General features: G+C 42.9%; 1 protein-coding gene and 1 long non-coding RNA gene across 2 annotated transcripts; one reads left to right on the forward strand and one right to left on the reverse strand.

Moving 5' to 3' along the window:
• Positions 1-5,754: 5,754 nt before the first annotated feature.
• On the reverse strand, positions 5,755-6,216 carry LOC116098707. Its single transcript, XR_004121919.1, has 2 exons — positions 6,140-6,216; positions 5,755-5,843 (listed from the first exon to the last, which is right to left on the reverse strand). It is a non-coding gene; the product is annotated as an uncharacterized LOC116098707 (long non-coding RNA).
• Positions 6,217-6,336: 120 nt separating this feature from the next.
• Positions 6,337-15,174, forward strand: LOC116098706 (aldo-keto reductase family 1 member B7). Its single transcript, XM_031381468.1, has 10 exons — positions 6,337-6,457; positions 7,729-7,896; positions 8,536-8,652; positions 9,619-9,696; positions 10,334-10,456; positions 10,755-10,861; positions 11,257-11,338; positions 11,793-11,876; positions 12,442-12,524; positions 14,293-15,174. Exons 1-10 carry the CDS (start codon positions 6,392-6,394, stop codon positions 14,333-14,335), a joined length of 951 nt encoding a protein of 316 aa, XP_031237328.1. The 5' UTR covers positions 6,337-6,391; the 3' UTR covers positions 14,336-15,174.
• Positions 15,175-16,134: the final 960 nt, after the last annotated feature.

The following is a 16,134-nucleotide window of genomic DNA, read 5'->3' on the forward strand; positions in this document are numbered from 1 at the left end:
CTTTTGCTTTGTGTTTGGTTTTGCTCTAAGGAAACAGGAGCTGGTATTATTGATCCGGGACTCACAGACTTTATGTAAATCTAAGAATTCTTGACAATTATTAACAATGATCAAAGCCTTGATGATGTAGCTTTAATAAATTAAAGACTGGGTTCAGGCTCTCTAAGAGGGGAGAAGGCAACGGCCTAAGAGGGGAGAAAGCAAAAGAATGAGAAGGATGAAGGAACTGAGCTGAAGAATCAAGCTATCAAGCTGAAGCTGAAGAATAAAGGCTACTAAGAATCATCAGGGAACAGAGAGAGTACCTGAACCAGCAGCTTGCATCGACTACTGACTCCGAGTCGTTATTGAATCAGCACCATTCTCATTCCCACCTTTCTTAGTACCCTCCTCATGGTGAGGCAGGACCTCTGCAAATGTGATGTTGTGATTTAAATTTGTATTTTATTTAAAATTATATTAAATGCTATACATTTAAGTTTATATATAATTTTATTTGCAGGAGCAGAAATGACTCAGAGGCAGCTGCGTCACCAAAGCCCACCTAGCATGGGTGACAGCTCACAAAGCTGAGAACCAGGAGCATACTGCACAGCCTTCTGGCAGTTCAATAGTTTGCAGAGTGTCCTTTTCAAGTGGCTGCTTGTCTGCACCTCTCTCAGGCAGTGCAGCTGGTTTCTGCTTCTTCCAGGCAGGTCTGGTCTCAATCTTTACAGCTTGGACTCTCTGAGCTTCTTATTGGCCCCTCGGTTCTTATTGCTTACTCTGGGAGGGAGGAGCCTAGTGAATTTGGTCAGTTTTAGGAACTGAAGCTATTTTGAGTTTTCTTTTTGTTTTTGTTTTTGTTTTGTTTTACCTTCTTGCTTAAAAGCTTCCCTGCAATGGAATGTTTCAGTCTCAGAGGAACACAACATTTCCTTGCCAGGCAAGTCCCCTAAGGCAGAGCTTCTGCAACTTTTCCAAAATTATTTTTAAAAATTCGAGGCAGGTTCTCACTTCTTTGCTGCGATTGGCCCGCAGCTATCTTTTTCCACAGACCAGTATGGCCTTGAACTTTATTCTTTTGAACAAAGGACTCTATCTCAGGCTGGTCTTGCACTCCCTATGTAGCTAACAATGACCTTAACTTTTTAATCCTTCTTCATCAGTCTCCTACGTACATGGCAACATAAGTATGAACCATCATGTGTGATAGAATGCCATTTGCTTCTTGGCAAAAGTAAAAAGTAAATTTCTACTACAGTCATTGTCCTTCTTAGGCCTTCACTAATCACAAGTCATTCGGACTTGGCTCAGAATAAAATCTTATTTCCTTTAAAGCCAGAGCTGTTATTTCATCAGCTCTAGAAATCAGCAGCGAGAAACATAGCAGAAAAGTTTTCAAGGTGCACATTACCCGGTAAAAACGGTTACACCTTTTCTACATTCAGCAAATGCCTTCAATTTTACTTACAAAAAGAAAACAAAATTTGTTTCCATGGTGAAGTGAGACTTGGAATGTGTCTCAGTGAGAGATCTCCTGGCTTGGAATGTGTCTCAGGGGAAGTAGAGCAAAAGCAGAAGGGTTTACTCTGACGGCAGGCAGGAAATAATGAACTGAAGGCCCAGGTGAGACCAGAAGGCTGCTCCCTGTTAAACATGAGAGGGAAGTAGCAGCAGTTGTTGAGGAAAGTACTGGCACATAATTACTCTCCAGGAATTGGCTTTATTCAGAGAAAGCTTGGAGGCTGTGATCCAGCCTTGAACAGGGAGAGCATTGGAAAGAAAGGATGATTTATCAAAAGCAGCATAACAGGGACCCATGCCAAGCTGCTCTTTACAACCTGAGAGGAGCTTCATTTCAAGGAAATGTTTAAACTGAGAATAGGAGATTCAGAGACAGAGATGTCTACCACAAAGGCAACTCTAACTAAGACAAGTATCAGAAAGCAATCTGTGGTAAAAATGCTAACATCGGGGCAGGGATGAAAAATGCATGATTTAGGTTAACACAGCATATGAAACCAAGAACACTGAGGAGCCAGGTACCATAAATTAAAAGCTGTCAGTCGCAGCTCTTTAGCATACTTCTAAAGGGAATGATGATGGTTGTGATAATGATAAAAATGTATGTTTTCACACAGGATCTAAAAGTTAGAAAGTTTACTCTTGGGCATCATTAATTTAGAAAACTTGATACAAGAATAGACACAACTTAAGGATTTTAATAACATTTTGTGACTTGTGTCTTAGTCAGTGTTCTGTTGCAATGAAGAGACACCACGATCATAACAACTCTTATTTAAAAAAATAATAATTTGGACTGGCTTACAGTTTCAGAGGTTTAGTCCATTATCATTGTGGTGGGAAGCATGGCAGCATCCAGGCAGGCATGGTGCTGGAGAGGTAGCCGAGAGTTCTAGATTCAGATCAGCAGGAAGAGAGACACTGGGCCTGGCTTGGGCCTTGAAAATGTCAAAGCTGAATGAATCCCAGTGACACATCCCAACAAAGCCACACCCCCTAATTCTCCCCAGGTAGTGCTACACCTTGATGACTTGATGACTATGCATTAACACATGTGAGCCTGTGGAGGTTAGTCCTTATTCTGGTCACCACATCATGAAAACACTTTTTGTATTGTTTGTTTTGGGGGCTGACATGACATTTCATTTACTGGTTCAAAGGAATAGACAAGGCTGAATCTAAGCCAAGGTCACCCGTTCTTGTCAGTGTGGAAAAGAGCATGTGCAGAAGGCTGTCTGCCAGCAATGGCTTTCCTTAGCCAAACAGAGCAGAGCCTCTCTCCTGGCGTCCCACATCTTAAGGAGCATCACCCTTCTTTGTCTCTTTTGGTCCAAGCTTTCAATAGGCTGTGTTACCTAAGTATTCCCTGTGGAGTGAATCCCCTTAGTCCCTTTACTCTCAACTTCCCATCCAAATTAGAAAATAAACTAATGCAATTTCTACTTTGGTTTTTAACTATCCTCCAGGAGTCTTATTACTTTAATTCTCTCTGAAGCAATGTGATTCAGACCTATTTTTTCTTAACAGATCAGATTTTATGAGTTCCACTGGGCAAGAACAATACTACTACCACAATTTTGAGCCAAATTTGAAGCAAGCTTTAATAAACAGTGTCCAGGACGATGGACTCTGGCCAGATCCATTCCAGAGTTCCACCAAAATGGCCGTGAGCTACACTGGTCAGGTGCTTATAAAAGCAAACCCACAAAACTATGTACTTCCCACCTTCATCCAATTAGGAGCAAGCACACATCCTGATGTACTTTCAGCCTCTACATATGATCAAGTGCATACCATGCAGTTGTGTCAACAAAACTTGTTCAAGGAAGTGAAAATATAGGCTTGGCATCTTATATGAACAACAGCCTCCAGCATCTCAAAAAGTATTTGTCCTTGGTCAAGGAAATTTCAGGTTAGAAGCAATTTTGTTTTATGGATCTCTTAGGAACAGTAATTAAAACTTAAAACATAACTTTGGCCCTCACAATTTCTGTAGAAAGAATGGTCATTTCCCCTCCCCCCCAAAATTTTAGCCATATAGCAACATATACTCTAGCTAGCTGGTTTTATGACACCTCATAACATAGCCAGGATTAGTTTAAGACACCTGGATTCTCTGAAAGCCTTTCCTTTCATGGGCTCTGCTACAGTCTGGATCTAGAATGTTCCTTGAAGGCCCAGATGTCAAAGACTTTGTCTTAAATTTTGCTCTGTTGGAGGGTGGTGGAAACCTTAAGAGATGGTGTATAGCATGTACAAAGCCCTAAGATTGTTCCCCAGCATTCCCCAAACCAGTCACAGGGTGCATGCTTAGAATCTTAGCAAAGTTCAAGGTCACCCAAAGTGACTGGCTAAGTTCTAGGTCAGCCTGGTGTACATGAGACCCTGTCTCAAGTAAATAAAAAGGTGCAGGAGAGATGGCTCAGTTGTTAAGAGCAGTGCTGGTCTTGCAAAGGACCTGAATTTGGTTTCTGGAACCCATATTAGGGTTCACAAGAGCCAAAAACTTCAGCTCTAGGGGAACTGACAACTTCTTGAAGGCTGCATAGGCACCTGCGCTCGTGAACATGTGCACACACACACACACACACACACACACACAATTTAAAAGAAAAATAAATCTTAAGAGATCAAACAAGAAAGCCAGATCAAAACAACAGCAGTTACATGGGTGTGTGATAGAAAAGCAGAGAGCTCTTCCCTATAGGATTTAGATGTTCCCACATCTTCAGGTGATGATTGGAGCCTAGCTATGTGTCCAGTCTAGAGATACATTCCAAGATTCCTATCAGAAGTTCATGAAGATCTCAGAGTAGATAACAAGTAGACAGTAAATGGGGCTCTGTGTTGTCCAGCATTCCCTCTACCCACAATCTTGATGTTCTAGTCAGCCACGACAAAGCAGTCTGCCTCCTTCTGTATTTCCTTTTACTCCCTTTTACTTCCAGATTAAAATATATGGCATTTAGGATCTTCTCTTTCCAGGCGTCAGTGGGATTTCAGAGGAAGGGGAGCACGTAGAGATCACAGTGTGAGACGGAGCTTGGCTGTGATTTCTACCTGATGTTTAGCTTTCCTACCTAGTATATCTGGTCTTGGATGGGGTGAGCCCTGTGTGCAGGCTTCGGGGATGTCCCTATCACTACCCAGTCTCTATCCACAGAGCCTACTCCCCTAGTCCAACTTACCTGACTGTGACAAGTATATGCCAGCATATTATGTTGTTTTACAATTCTAACAGTAGTTGGTGGCTAGCTGGTGCTCTTCTTTCAGCCAGATTCTACAGCACACCTAGACAACCCCATGTGCCGAGGAGACCTCGTGGAATACAGAGGGAACCCTCTGCACATACCTAGGCATCTGCAGCAGTAATTGTCAGTGTCCCAGGATGTGGAACTTCTACAAAATGCCTACAATGGTATACTTAGGAATATGACTTATTCCTATTATAAACCAACTGAAAACTAACTAAATATCTAAGAATAGTGGAAATGACCAAATAAATGTTCACAAAACCAAATCTTTTGCAATCATTAAAATGTGTATGTGGTATAAGTAATTTGAAAATGGTGTTTTAGGGCTGGAAAGAAGGCTCAGCAGTTAGGAGAACATGCTGCTCTAACCGAGGACCCATGTTTGATTCCCAGAACCCACATCCAGTGGCTCACAACCACCTATAAACCTCCAGGGGATCTGATGTCCTATTTTGGCCTATACAGGAACCTGCACACATGTGCATGGACACATGCAAAAATAAAAAAAACAAAGACAAAACATTAAGTCAAAATGACTTGTTATAGATGTTTAGGAAGTTCATTTTATGACTTAAACTTCCTCTCTCTCTCTCTCTCTCTCTCTATATATATATATATATATATATATATACATATATATATATATATATGTATATATATATATATACACACACACATATAGTATATAAGAACTAAGACATATATATTCAGGGATATTATTAATAATACACATATGCAAAGACAGAAGAAAATAGCAGTGGGAATGGCAACTGAAGTGATGGGAATATTCTGCTATATGTTCTCACCTTTATAAACCATCTTTGCTTTTCATAGTTGAGTACATGACATTTCATAATCATAAAAGATCGTTTTCAAATCAGGCACAATTTTAAAAAATGTTGTTATAAACACAATTGGTCAAATCCCTAAATCTGAAAGAAAAGAAAAGGAGGAAGAAGAAAACTAGACAATGAAGAAGGGAGGAAAAGCAAAGGAAAGAGAAAGAGAATTTTATTAGAAAAGATACTGTCCAAATGGCTAGCAGGTAATTTTCACCCTCAGGGAATTTCCTTGCCCAACAATCTGAAAGAAAATGCATGAATACAAATTAAATTACAGGCATTTCCAGAAAGGTATCCATGACCTACATTAAAAAAATATATATTTCCACAAGGTCATCTGCCATTTTCCTCTGCAACAGACATCTCCTCATTCTTAATTCTGTGGCCAATGACAGTTATTTCAAAGTAGTTACTGTAAGACGAAGATGTCTCATTTTTCTTCCACATTTTTATTTGCCTCAAACTGCTTGAACACCCACTCAGTTCACTAGAGTTATATCCACTCCCAGGGCAATGACCCTTCCCAAATAAACTTACCAATTTATCTTGGATAACCTTTCAACCAGGGAGACTTTGCACAGAGCTGAGTTTAATCTTTGTTCGTGCTAAACCAGTGCAATGAAAGATTGGAATGAAGTTCCTGTTCTCTTGCCCCAACCCTTGGCTGTGGCTGCTTGCCAGTGTGGTGAGAGCCCGCCTCCTTTATCCGAGACATAAAATCTTCACCAGCCTCCTTGTAGAGAAAGCAGGCATTTCATCCGCTCACTCAGAGAAGTCTCTGCAGCAACCATGGCCACTTTCGTGGAGCTCAGTACTAAAGCCAAGATGCCCCTTGTGGGCCTGGGCACTTGGAAGGTGAGTGTGCAATCTTGGGACACCCGCTGCCTTTGGTGGGGGACGGGGGTTCTTGGCATTTTCTCTTCTTTGCAGAGCATCTGCCTTGGTTTTGAAACGCCAGAATTATCACCCAATATCCATTTGTTTGGAGATGCTTTGGGTTGCAGAGTTCCAAGATGAGCCTTTCCCAGAAATGACAATAGCTGCCTTGGCGAGTGTCAGGTTTAAATTCGTGCTATATTTCAGGGGAAAAAACTATTTTCAGGGAAGTTATTCTCTTAGAAAGCTTTTCCTTGGGTCTCTTTTGATTTGTTCCTGGCTGACTGACTGAGAGAGGGGATAGAGTTCTGAATGACCCTGATTCCACTCCAGCTCATGATTCGAGACTATGCCAACATCTGAGTGGCCCCGGAGCCTGTGGGAAAGGCAGAGTCTCAGGCCCCAGCCTAGGCTACTGGACTGGCCTGAACAGTTTACAAAGACTCCATGTGAGTCTCTCACACAGTAAGACCTGAGCAGCATGAGAGCAACAAAATGGGAGTCAGCTCAGAGTCTGCCCTGGCTGTGTTAATCTCTGCTGATAAATTGCTCCATGGCCCAACCCAGTGCCCAGCGAAGCAGATTTCTCGCGAAATCTTGAGACAAGTCTGAAATTGGTCCATCTTCTTCCAACTCCAGCTTCTCTGCTGTTTCCATCACTGTAGCCGGCTTGTTACCAGGAGCTGGTTTTAGTTTCGATTTTGATTTCTTCAGACAGGGTCTCTCCATAAAACCTAGACTAACCTTGACCAAACTTGGAGTAATCCTCCTGCCTCAGCTTCTTGAAGGCTGGGATTACAGGTGTGAGCCTTCGTCCTTGGATCAGGAGTGGCTTGGGAACCCATTTGTCTTGTGTCTGACTCACGTCCAGTCTTTCTCTGTTTCTCTTCTCTATACACAGAGGGTAGGTTCCCTCTTTGTTTCTGTACTGGATTGGAATCTTACGAGAATAGTGAGATTTGCAGCCAGAGTAGAAATTTCACATTCCGTCAAGGTAACAGCATGTGTATTAAGACACCAGAATGAAACCTATCACTTTGTATGATAACCTAAAAATTTAGTGAAATAAAAAAAAAAAATGAATTCACTTTTTCTTTTCCTGTGAACAGCTCCCCAGTGTGTGTTTTCCTTTCCCATGTCCGCTTAGAAATGGGAGTCCAGCAAGGCTGTGGTTTTGAGAGTCTGGTCTATGTGGAGCCCTTAAGAGGGGGCCTTGGGAGCATTAAATGGTCTTTTCTATTGCCTTTCAGTCTCCCCCAGGCAAAGTTAAGGAAGCTGTGAAGGCAGCCATTGATGCTGGGTATCGGCACATTGACTGTGCTTATGTGTATCAGAATGAGAATGAAGTGGGAGAAGCCATCCAAGAGAAGATCAAAGAGAAGGCTGTGAGGCGGGAAGACCTCTTCATCGTCAGCAAGGTACAATGGTCCACTTGGTGGACATGGCTTCAAGGCAGGTAGAAGTGTCTGGGTTGGACAGCTTTAAGAGCTTATTAGCCTTGCCTTATGAGCCTGCATGTCTCCTGGCCCTTTGCTCCCTGCCTTCATTCTATCTCTGGGTAGATTTCCACACACAAACACACCCACTGTTGGAGTTGCCACACCTACATATGTGTTTACTTATTGTCATTCATCACAGGGCCTAACCAGCCTGGGGATGAGGGAGTACTTAAAAGGGCCAGCCCTCCTATTGCATCATAACGCTTGAAATTTAAGAGCCACAAATAACTCTTGCCTTCTGAGAAATGAGAGTTACAGAACATGTAATGTGTACATGTAACATGTAACATGTAGCATGTAACACAGGAACATTTCTAGTCTATGGCTGACTATGTTAAATGACTAGGAGGCAAAACCAATTCTGAGAGCACAAAGGAACACTTAGGAAGTGATGTTGACTGGCTAAGAGCCGATGACCTACTAGTTGCATTTCTTAACTGATTTCTTATAACTGAATAGCCTGTCCTGGGGTGTAAAAATCTCAAAGCAGGGAGAATAACTGTGATTTGTGTGGCCTTTCTCTCCCTAGTCCTAATGTTCCCTTGTCACACCCTGCAGCTGTGGGCCACCTTCTTTGAGAAAAGCCTGTTGAAGAAAGCCTTCCAGAAAACCCTCTCAGATCTGAAGCTGGACTATCTGGACCTATATCTAATTCACTGGCCACAGGGATTTCAGGTTGGAGCAGCTCTTTGCCTTCGCTCTATTTTCTGGGAGATACTATAAAATGGCTACTGTTCCAAGACTGTGACACTGGGGAGGGATGAAGCAGGAGGTTGGGTTTAAGTTTTATTCTGTTTTCCGTGTATGAGTGTTTTGTTTACATGTGTATATATATGCACCTTGCCCATGCTTGGTGCCTATGGAGGTCAGAAGAGAGCATGGGATCCCTGGGAAGTGGCGTTATGGATGGTTGTGAAACAAACACCACCTGGGTGCTTGCTTGGTAAGACTCATGCTTGGTTTTCTGCAACTGTGTTTGAAAGAAACAGTAATTTCTGCTACCAGCTTAGATAAACTGCAACTGACCAGCCATCTTTCTGTTGGATGCATGCCCATGAGTGCCCTGGGTAGGATGTCTTGGGATAATCTTGCATAAGTTCCTGTTAATCAAAGTGTGCCCAGGGAGTGACCTCCATGTGTGGTGATATTGGCAGTTAGCCAGTCCAACCCAAAGAAATACTGTACAGTGTTTGGAGGGATGTGGATTCTCATTCTGTTGCCCTCATCAACAGCCTTGGCGATAGTGGCATGGTCTCCAAAACTCAAGCCTTCTCCAGTCTGCGAGGCTAGAAGAAGGCTACTCTCTTCCCCAGATAACCATACTCTTCTGATATAAAAACTTCTGTCTAGTGACCTTGAAATTAAAATGTTCTCCAAGTTTATATTGGTTAATTTCCATGATGATAATGATGGCTTCTATACTATACTAGTGCATTTGGAGCCAGCTGCGTATTGCCAGAAGTAGAGGACTAGTATCTGACGGTAGACTGACACAGGAAGTTTTTGAATATTATGTTTTTATGTGAATTCTCCAGAGTTTGACATGGGTACTTCTTATTTCACTGTCCTGAGACATCTCTTCGCAGGACCAGTGAATATCTAAATGCGGATCCCAGTGACATTTTTGTTTTTCATTTACAGGCTGGGAATGAGCTTTTACCCAAAGACAAGAAAGGCAAAGTTCTTATGAGTAAATCCACATTCTTGGATGCCTGGGAGGTAGGTTCCAACTTCTTTCAAGTTGTGCTCAGAGTTTTAAAACAAACAAACAAACAAACAAACAAAACTTTTCTCAGGTCCCCTTGAGATTCCACCCCGGTATGGAAAGGCTCAAGTGCTCTGGATATAATTTCAGGACTATTATTCTCTAGTTCTCCCTCTGTCCTGTAGAGTGGTGTATGTGGCGTTACTTGTGAAAATCAGAGGACAGCTGCCGGAAGTAGCTTCTTTCCTTCTATCACATAGGCTCCAGGAAGAAAATGAAACACTTTCAGGAGACTATAGACTAAATCCTTAATAGCACAAAATAAAAAACCAAAAGAGAGACCCTAGGGACGATTCCTTTCCTTACACTGTGGACTGTCTTCTGGATAACCTACATCACTCACTCAGGGTCACTTTTGCCTAAGAGCAGACAGCAATAAAACCTTCACTTCTCCTTCCCCATTATGTCTGAGCTGGGAAAGAGTAGGAGGGCTGAAAGCAGCCAGGAGGGCATTGCAGTTTAGGCTCAAATTCTCCTTTAGTGCTTCTCTTAACCTGCCATGCAGGAGCCATTCCTCCTACCAAGGACTAAGCTTGTTAGCATCCCTATATTCTCCTAGAGCCATCTAAATGATGTTCTTCACTGTGACAGGGCATGGAAGAACTGGTGGACCAGGGCCTGGTGAAAGCTCTGGGCGTCTCTAACTTCAACCACTTCCAGATTGAAAGGCTCCTGAACAAGCCTGGACTGAAACATAAGCCTGTGACCAACCAGGTAAGTTCCTGTTTGGTACAGGGTCCTGCTCTGTGCCTGCTTCAACACCAGGAGTTCAATACTGTCTGCAGAGTCTTATCTCTGAGGTCTGTGTTAAAAGGATGCTTAGGGAGGTGGGAGGAAGGTCTCTGAGGTCTGTGTTAGGATGCTCAGGGTGGTAGGATTTCTGGGTCTGGTTTGTAGCACATCTATTAATGATTTGCATTAGTCTTTTCTTCTTTTCTTGTCTGGAAAGGTCCTTCTGAGCCATTCAGAAAGCAGGCCTACTTCCTAGTGATGGAGATGTTTTCTCTTGCAGGTCGAGTGCCACCCTTACCTCACCCAGGAAAAACTGATCCAGTACTGTCACTCCAAGGGCATCGCTGTCACAGCCTACAGTCCCCTGGGCTCCCCAGACAGACCCTTGTAAGGCTTCAGAGTACTGGCTATTTTTTTTCTACCATTCTTACAATTAGCATTTTGTAATTTGTTCTATTAATATGTAATTTCTAAGGCACAGATAAAATATACCAATGCTAATGTGTTTGGCAACCCAAGTGGGATTGTCATGGTAAAGTGTTTTTAAAATGACAGAATGTCGGATCCCCTGAATACTCCATTTTTGATGTCCAATTCTAGGGCAGTCTTCTCAAACTGCCAAAGTACTAGGTCCTATGTGGGAATCCAGGGGAAAGATCCTCCTGCCTGCCTTGCAGAGGGAAAAGGCTGCCGTGCTCAACCTTGACGCTGTCCTGGCAGTGGTGTTCACAGGCATGCAGTAGCCATGGTGACTTTCACTCCAGCCATCTTTCTTCCTCCAGTGCCAAGCCAGAGGACCCCGTAGTCCTGGAGATTCCCAAGATCAAAGAGATTGCTTCGAAGCACAAGAAAACAGTAGCTCAGGTGAAATTGTTTCCCCCTTTTATTTAGCAATCCATTCTCACAGTCATGTGTACAACTGTGCTACATTGCTTTTAATTCCCCGGAGTGGAAGAAATGGGAAGGGCAAGCCTATTGGGAGCTTCAGAAAATACCACTAGTATTAATGAATGAGGCAAGGATCTGCTTCTGCCCTTCAGCTTCCTGGCAAGCCCTCAGGCTTCGGGTTCAGGTGCCAACTGTATAGGGTCTAAGCCAATACACTACAGGCTACCCTCCTCATTCCTAGTTAGGATTTCCTAGTTGTTTCTTGGATCAAGGGGCATCAGAAGGGAACTGGCAAAGTGTCCCTAACGGTGAAGGGCTTTGTTAATATCAATTGTTAAGCCATAGGGAGCTACTTAGATAGCTGTCATTTTACAAGAAGGAGAAGGCCTTGTAACTAACTGGACACATGCCTTCCCTTTGTAATACACAGGTTCTAATTCGGTTCCATGTCCAAAGGAACGTAGTGGTGATTCCCAAGTCTGTGACACCCTCACGCATACAGGAGAACATTCAGGTAAGACCTGGGCTGTCCATCTGACATTCCTCAGTGGAACAGATGAGAGGAGGGAAGGAGGCATCTTCTTCCCTGTCCTTCAGCTTCTCATCCCACTCCTTCATTGACAGAGTGTCTTCCCTCCTTCCAAGCGCTTTGTCGACTTGTAGGCCAGAAAGCTGGCCTCCATAGAGCTTAGATGATTGGGCTGACAGATGGTACCTGCCATGCCTGTCAGGACTGATCACAGCTGTGGCTTATATCACTGAGAAAACCACTGCCCACCGTTGAGCATTTAGGCCATAGGCAGAACATTGTGCTAGCCAACTGCAGACTGCCTTGTAGACGTATGGATTGGACTTGAAACCTTGTCCTCTGAGATACACTTCAGGCATCATTGTACATACTTAGCACATCTATAACCTAATCTCTTCCCTCTTAGAACACTAAACTCTATAAATAACTCACTCTTAATTTACAGAATAATTTGAATGCAATGTGTACATAATGGGGGAAACACCTAGAACCTCAGATCCCACCAGCCCTTTCCTGGCTAAGGATGGTTTTGGAACTCTTGTCTTTCTAGGTCTTTGACTTCCAGTTGAGTGAGGAGGACATGGCCGCCATTCTCAGCTTCAACAGGAACTGGAGGGCCTGTGGCCTGTTTGCGTAAGTGGTACCAGGTTTGGTAGGGTACGGTAGATTAGGCCTTTCTCTAAGATTGAAGGGTTAGTAGGAAGGAATAAGTTGTGGCATGTGGGATTATGGGATGGTTTTTGTCTTCAAATACTATTTTCTGGCAGCTGTGAAAGTTAAAAAGAAGTTTGAGTCCTAGGGAATCACTAAGAGCAGAGACATTGTCATTGGATGCTCAGTCTCTGAATCTTATACACAGAGTGGGGATTTTAAAGAAAGGAGCTGTCACCACTGTGTGGGAGTCAAGTTCTCTTTTCCTCACTCATTTACCCAGTGACTTCCTGTAATGTGCTATGGCCAAGAATGGTCTAGATGTCTGGAATATCACACTACAAACTGCCTGTTCCCAAGCTCATATTCTACAGAAGGAAAGGGAGACTAAAGTAACTCTGATAGATATATATCAGAGTTTTATATTTATATATATATATATATATATATATATATATATATATATATATATATATATATATATATATTCAGAGAGTGACAAATACCATACAGAAAAGCTAAGTAGGGCAAAAGGTACAGGTACCTTTTGTAATAGATACTTTCATACATGACTATCCAGGGGGAAGCTTTGCTCACAAAGTGGCAGTTGGAGACAGATAAAGATGAGTAACATGAACATTTAGGGAAATAGCATTCTCGACAATCATAGCAACCATTGCACAAGCTCTAATGTCATTGCTCAGAGCATTTGAATGGGATAGAGAATATTGTGGAATGAGTAAGTATTATTGTCAGAAAGCAGAAAGTTGAGATTTAGGTTAAGACTATGGGTAGGACTTTGATTTTTAGATATGAAAGAGGAATAGGCCATGACATGAGGCTGTCTGTCTGATATGTCTTAAAAAATTCACAATTACTTGTGGATTGAGAGACTACTACAATAACCCATGGAAAAGATGACAGTCACTAGACCTGGACCATGGTGTCGGGAGGAAGGAGAAAGACCACAATCTAGATACATGGGAACATGAGATAAATTTAATTTCCTCCTCAAAATTATCAGTTGAAGCTGGTTTTGTATTTTTTGTTTGTTTGATTTGCTTTTGTTTGATCAACTCAAATGCAGATTTAACGTTTTGGTAAAACCAAGGGTTTTACCTTGCCTGTTTGGGTATCGACTAGGAGTATATGTGAAGCTAGTAGATTTGGTGGCCTCAGAAGTCAACTGACAGTAGGTCCTAACCCAAAATCTACTATGTATTCACTAGCACTGAGGCCTTGGGTAGTTTTGGTGATGTCATAAAATCACTTTTCTAATCTACAAAGTAGGGATGACAATATTAATCACAGCCAACCTTCACTGCGTACTCCTTTAGCATACAGTAGACACCTTAAGCTCTTTGTTTATACTAGTATCAAATTTACTACTCATAACCAGTCTGTTGCCTTCAATAGTATTTCCTGCTTCACAGCAATGCCAGAGTTCTAGTATGCCAATAGTTCTGAGGCCCTCAGCTGTGTGTCAGCTTGCTTATGACCCCTCATGGCGACAATTAACTGGTGACTGGGTGACTGGTTGCTTGCAGGCCCTCCCTCCCCTAATACTCCTCTGGTATTTTGGGAGAAGGTCATGTTGTGTGCCCGTCCCCCACCCCATGACCCATGTTCACTGTCTTGTTGGGGAAGAGATCAGAAGAGTACAGAGAGAGCCGAATACACCATGTAAGAATGTCTCAGATCACATTTTTGCTTCTGTGGACTGTTTTCTTCTTCATATTTGTTGTTACAGTGCAAGTAATGAAGAGGACTTTCCTTTCCATGCGGAATACTGAAGTTGATTCACTTGATGAGAGTCACACCCGGTAGATTCCTTCTTTCTTGTGTGAAACTCACTCCTCCTGAACCCGGTTTTAGCCAAGTCTCTCAAAAATCAACCTGGATGTAGGCTACCACCTGGCAATGCAGGGTTTAAAATTTTGTGTTCATCAAAAAGCAGAGTCTCGCAGGGAAATGTGACTCCAGAGAAACTAAGGACAATGGTTCTCACTAGTGAGGGCATTATACAGAGATCTTTGCAAAGCCACTTGAGATGCTATCCCAGTCTGAACAAATGGGACATGGTGTAGCTTAAGTGACTAGAAGAGACAGAGATCAGCCAGGCTGCCTGGAAGGGGCTCATGGGAGCTGAGCCACCTGGAAAGGACTCTTTCCAATCTGTTGGGCTGCCTCTAGACTGTGTTCCAGGTCTTCTGCTCTCCTGAGCTGTCACTCTTGCTGATGGGATTTTGGTGCAGCATCTGTCTTGAGTCAGTGTTAAGACTCCTTAGTTCGTCAAGATGGGCTTGGGTGGTATCTGTACTTTGGTATCTGCTGTTGGTTCCTTAGCTGGAGTGAGAAGACGCTAGCAGTACACATCTCTCTAGGAACAGTGTTATATGGCATTTAGAGGATGTCTTATTCAAACTACCATAATCCATTACATGGGCCCCATAGACATGTGGTCATATTATAATGCAAAAATGCATTCAGTCCAACTTCAAAAGTCCTCATAGTCTGTAAGAGTCTCAACATCATTTAAAAGTCCAAAGTCTCTTCTTAGATTCAAGGCAATCTCTGTCTTTGTCCCTCTCTCTTCCATCTCTCTCTCTCTCTCTCTCTCTCTCTCTCTTTCTCTCTCTGTCTCCCTCTCTCTCTCTCTCTCTCTCTCTCTCTCTCTGTCTTTCTGTCTCTGTCTCTCTCTCTCTGTCTCCCTCTCTCTTCCTTCTCACTCCAGCCCCACTTGCTCTGGCCCAAAGATTTATTTATTATTATATGTAAGTACACTGTAGCTGTCTTCAGACGCACCAGAAGAGGGTGTCAGATCTCATTACAGCTGGTTTGAGCCACTATGTGATTGCTGGGATTTGAACTCAGGACCTCTGGAAGAGCAGTCAGTGCTCTTAACCACTGAGCCATCTCTCCAGCCCTCAAGACAATCTCTTAACTGTAAATCCCTGTAAGATCAAAATGAAAAAAAAAAAAAAAAGCAGATCACATACTTCCAACATACAATGGTGTGGGATATATATTGCCTTTCTAAATGGGAGGTAAAGGGAGTATGGTAAGAAAATATTGGACCAAAGCAAGACTAAAACCCAGCTATGCCAACTCCAAACAGTTCCTAATGTTGTGAATGGCATCTCTATGCCTGGTACCAAGACCTTTTAGCTTTGTTAACTGCAACATGCTTCTCTCTCTTGGGCTGGTTCCACTCCCTGTTAGCAGCTCTCTTTGGCAGATATCCCATGACCTTTGTATCTTCAGAATCTTAGGGTTTCCAAGACAATCCAGGCTTCACCTTCACAGGTTGACGCAATGGCCTCTCTGGATCTCCATGCAGGGCACCCCTGACACAGGCCTGGCCTCAGTGGCCTTCCTTAGTCATGGGGGAAGACTCCATAACCTCTTTCTAGCATCCTTGACTCTAAAGCCAGAACCATGGGGCTGAAGCTGCCAAGTTCTCCTGCTTGCTGAGACTTGAACACAACCCCCTTGTTTAATTTCATCTTCCAGCTTTCTGGTTTTGATTTCCTACACTGCCTACATTTGGCTGAAAATGACTCTGTAGACAGAGCTGGATCTACATGGCTCT

Source organism: Mastomys coucha, unplaced genomic scaffold, assembly GCF_008632895.1.
Source record: "Mastomys coucha isolate ucsf_1 unplaced genomic scaffold, UCSF_Mcou_1 pScaffold20, whole genome shotgun sequence".
Lineage (NCBI taxonomy): Eukaryota > Metazoa > Chordata > Mammalia > Rodentia > Muridae > Mastomys > Mastomys coucha.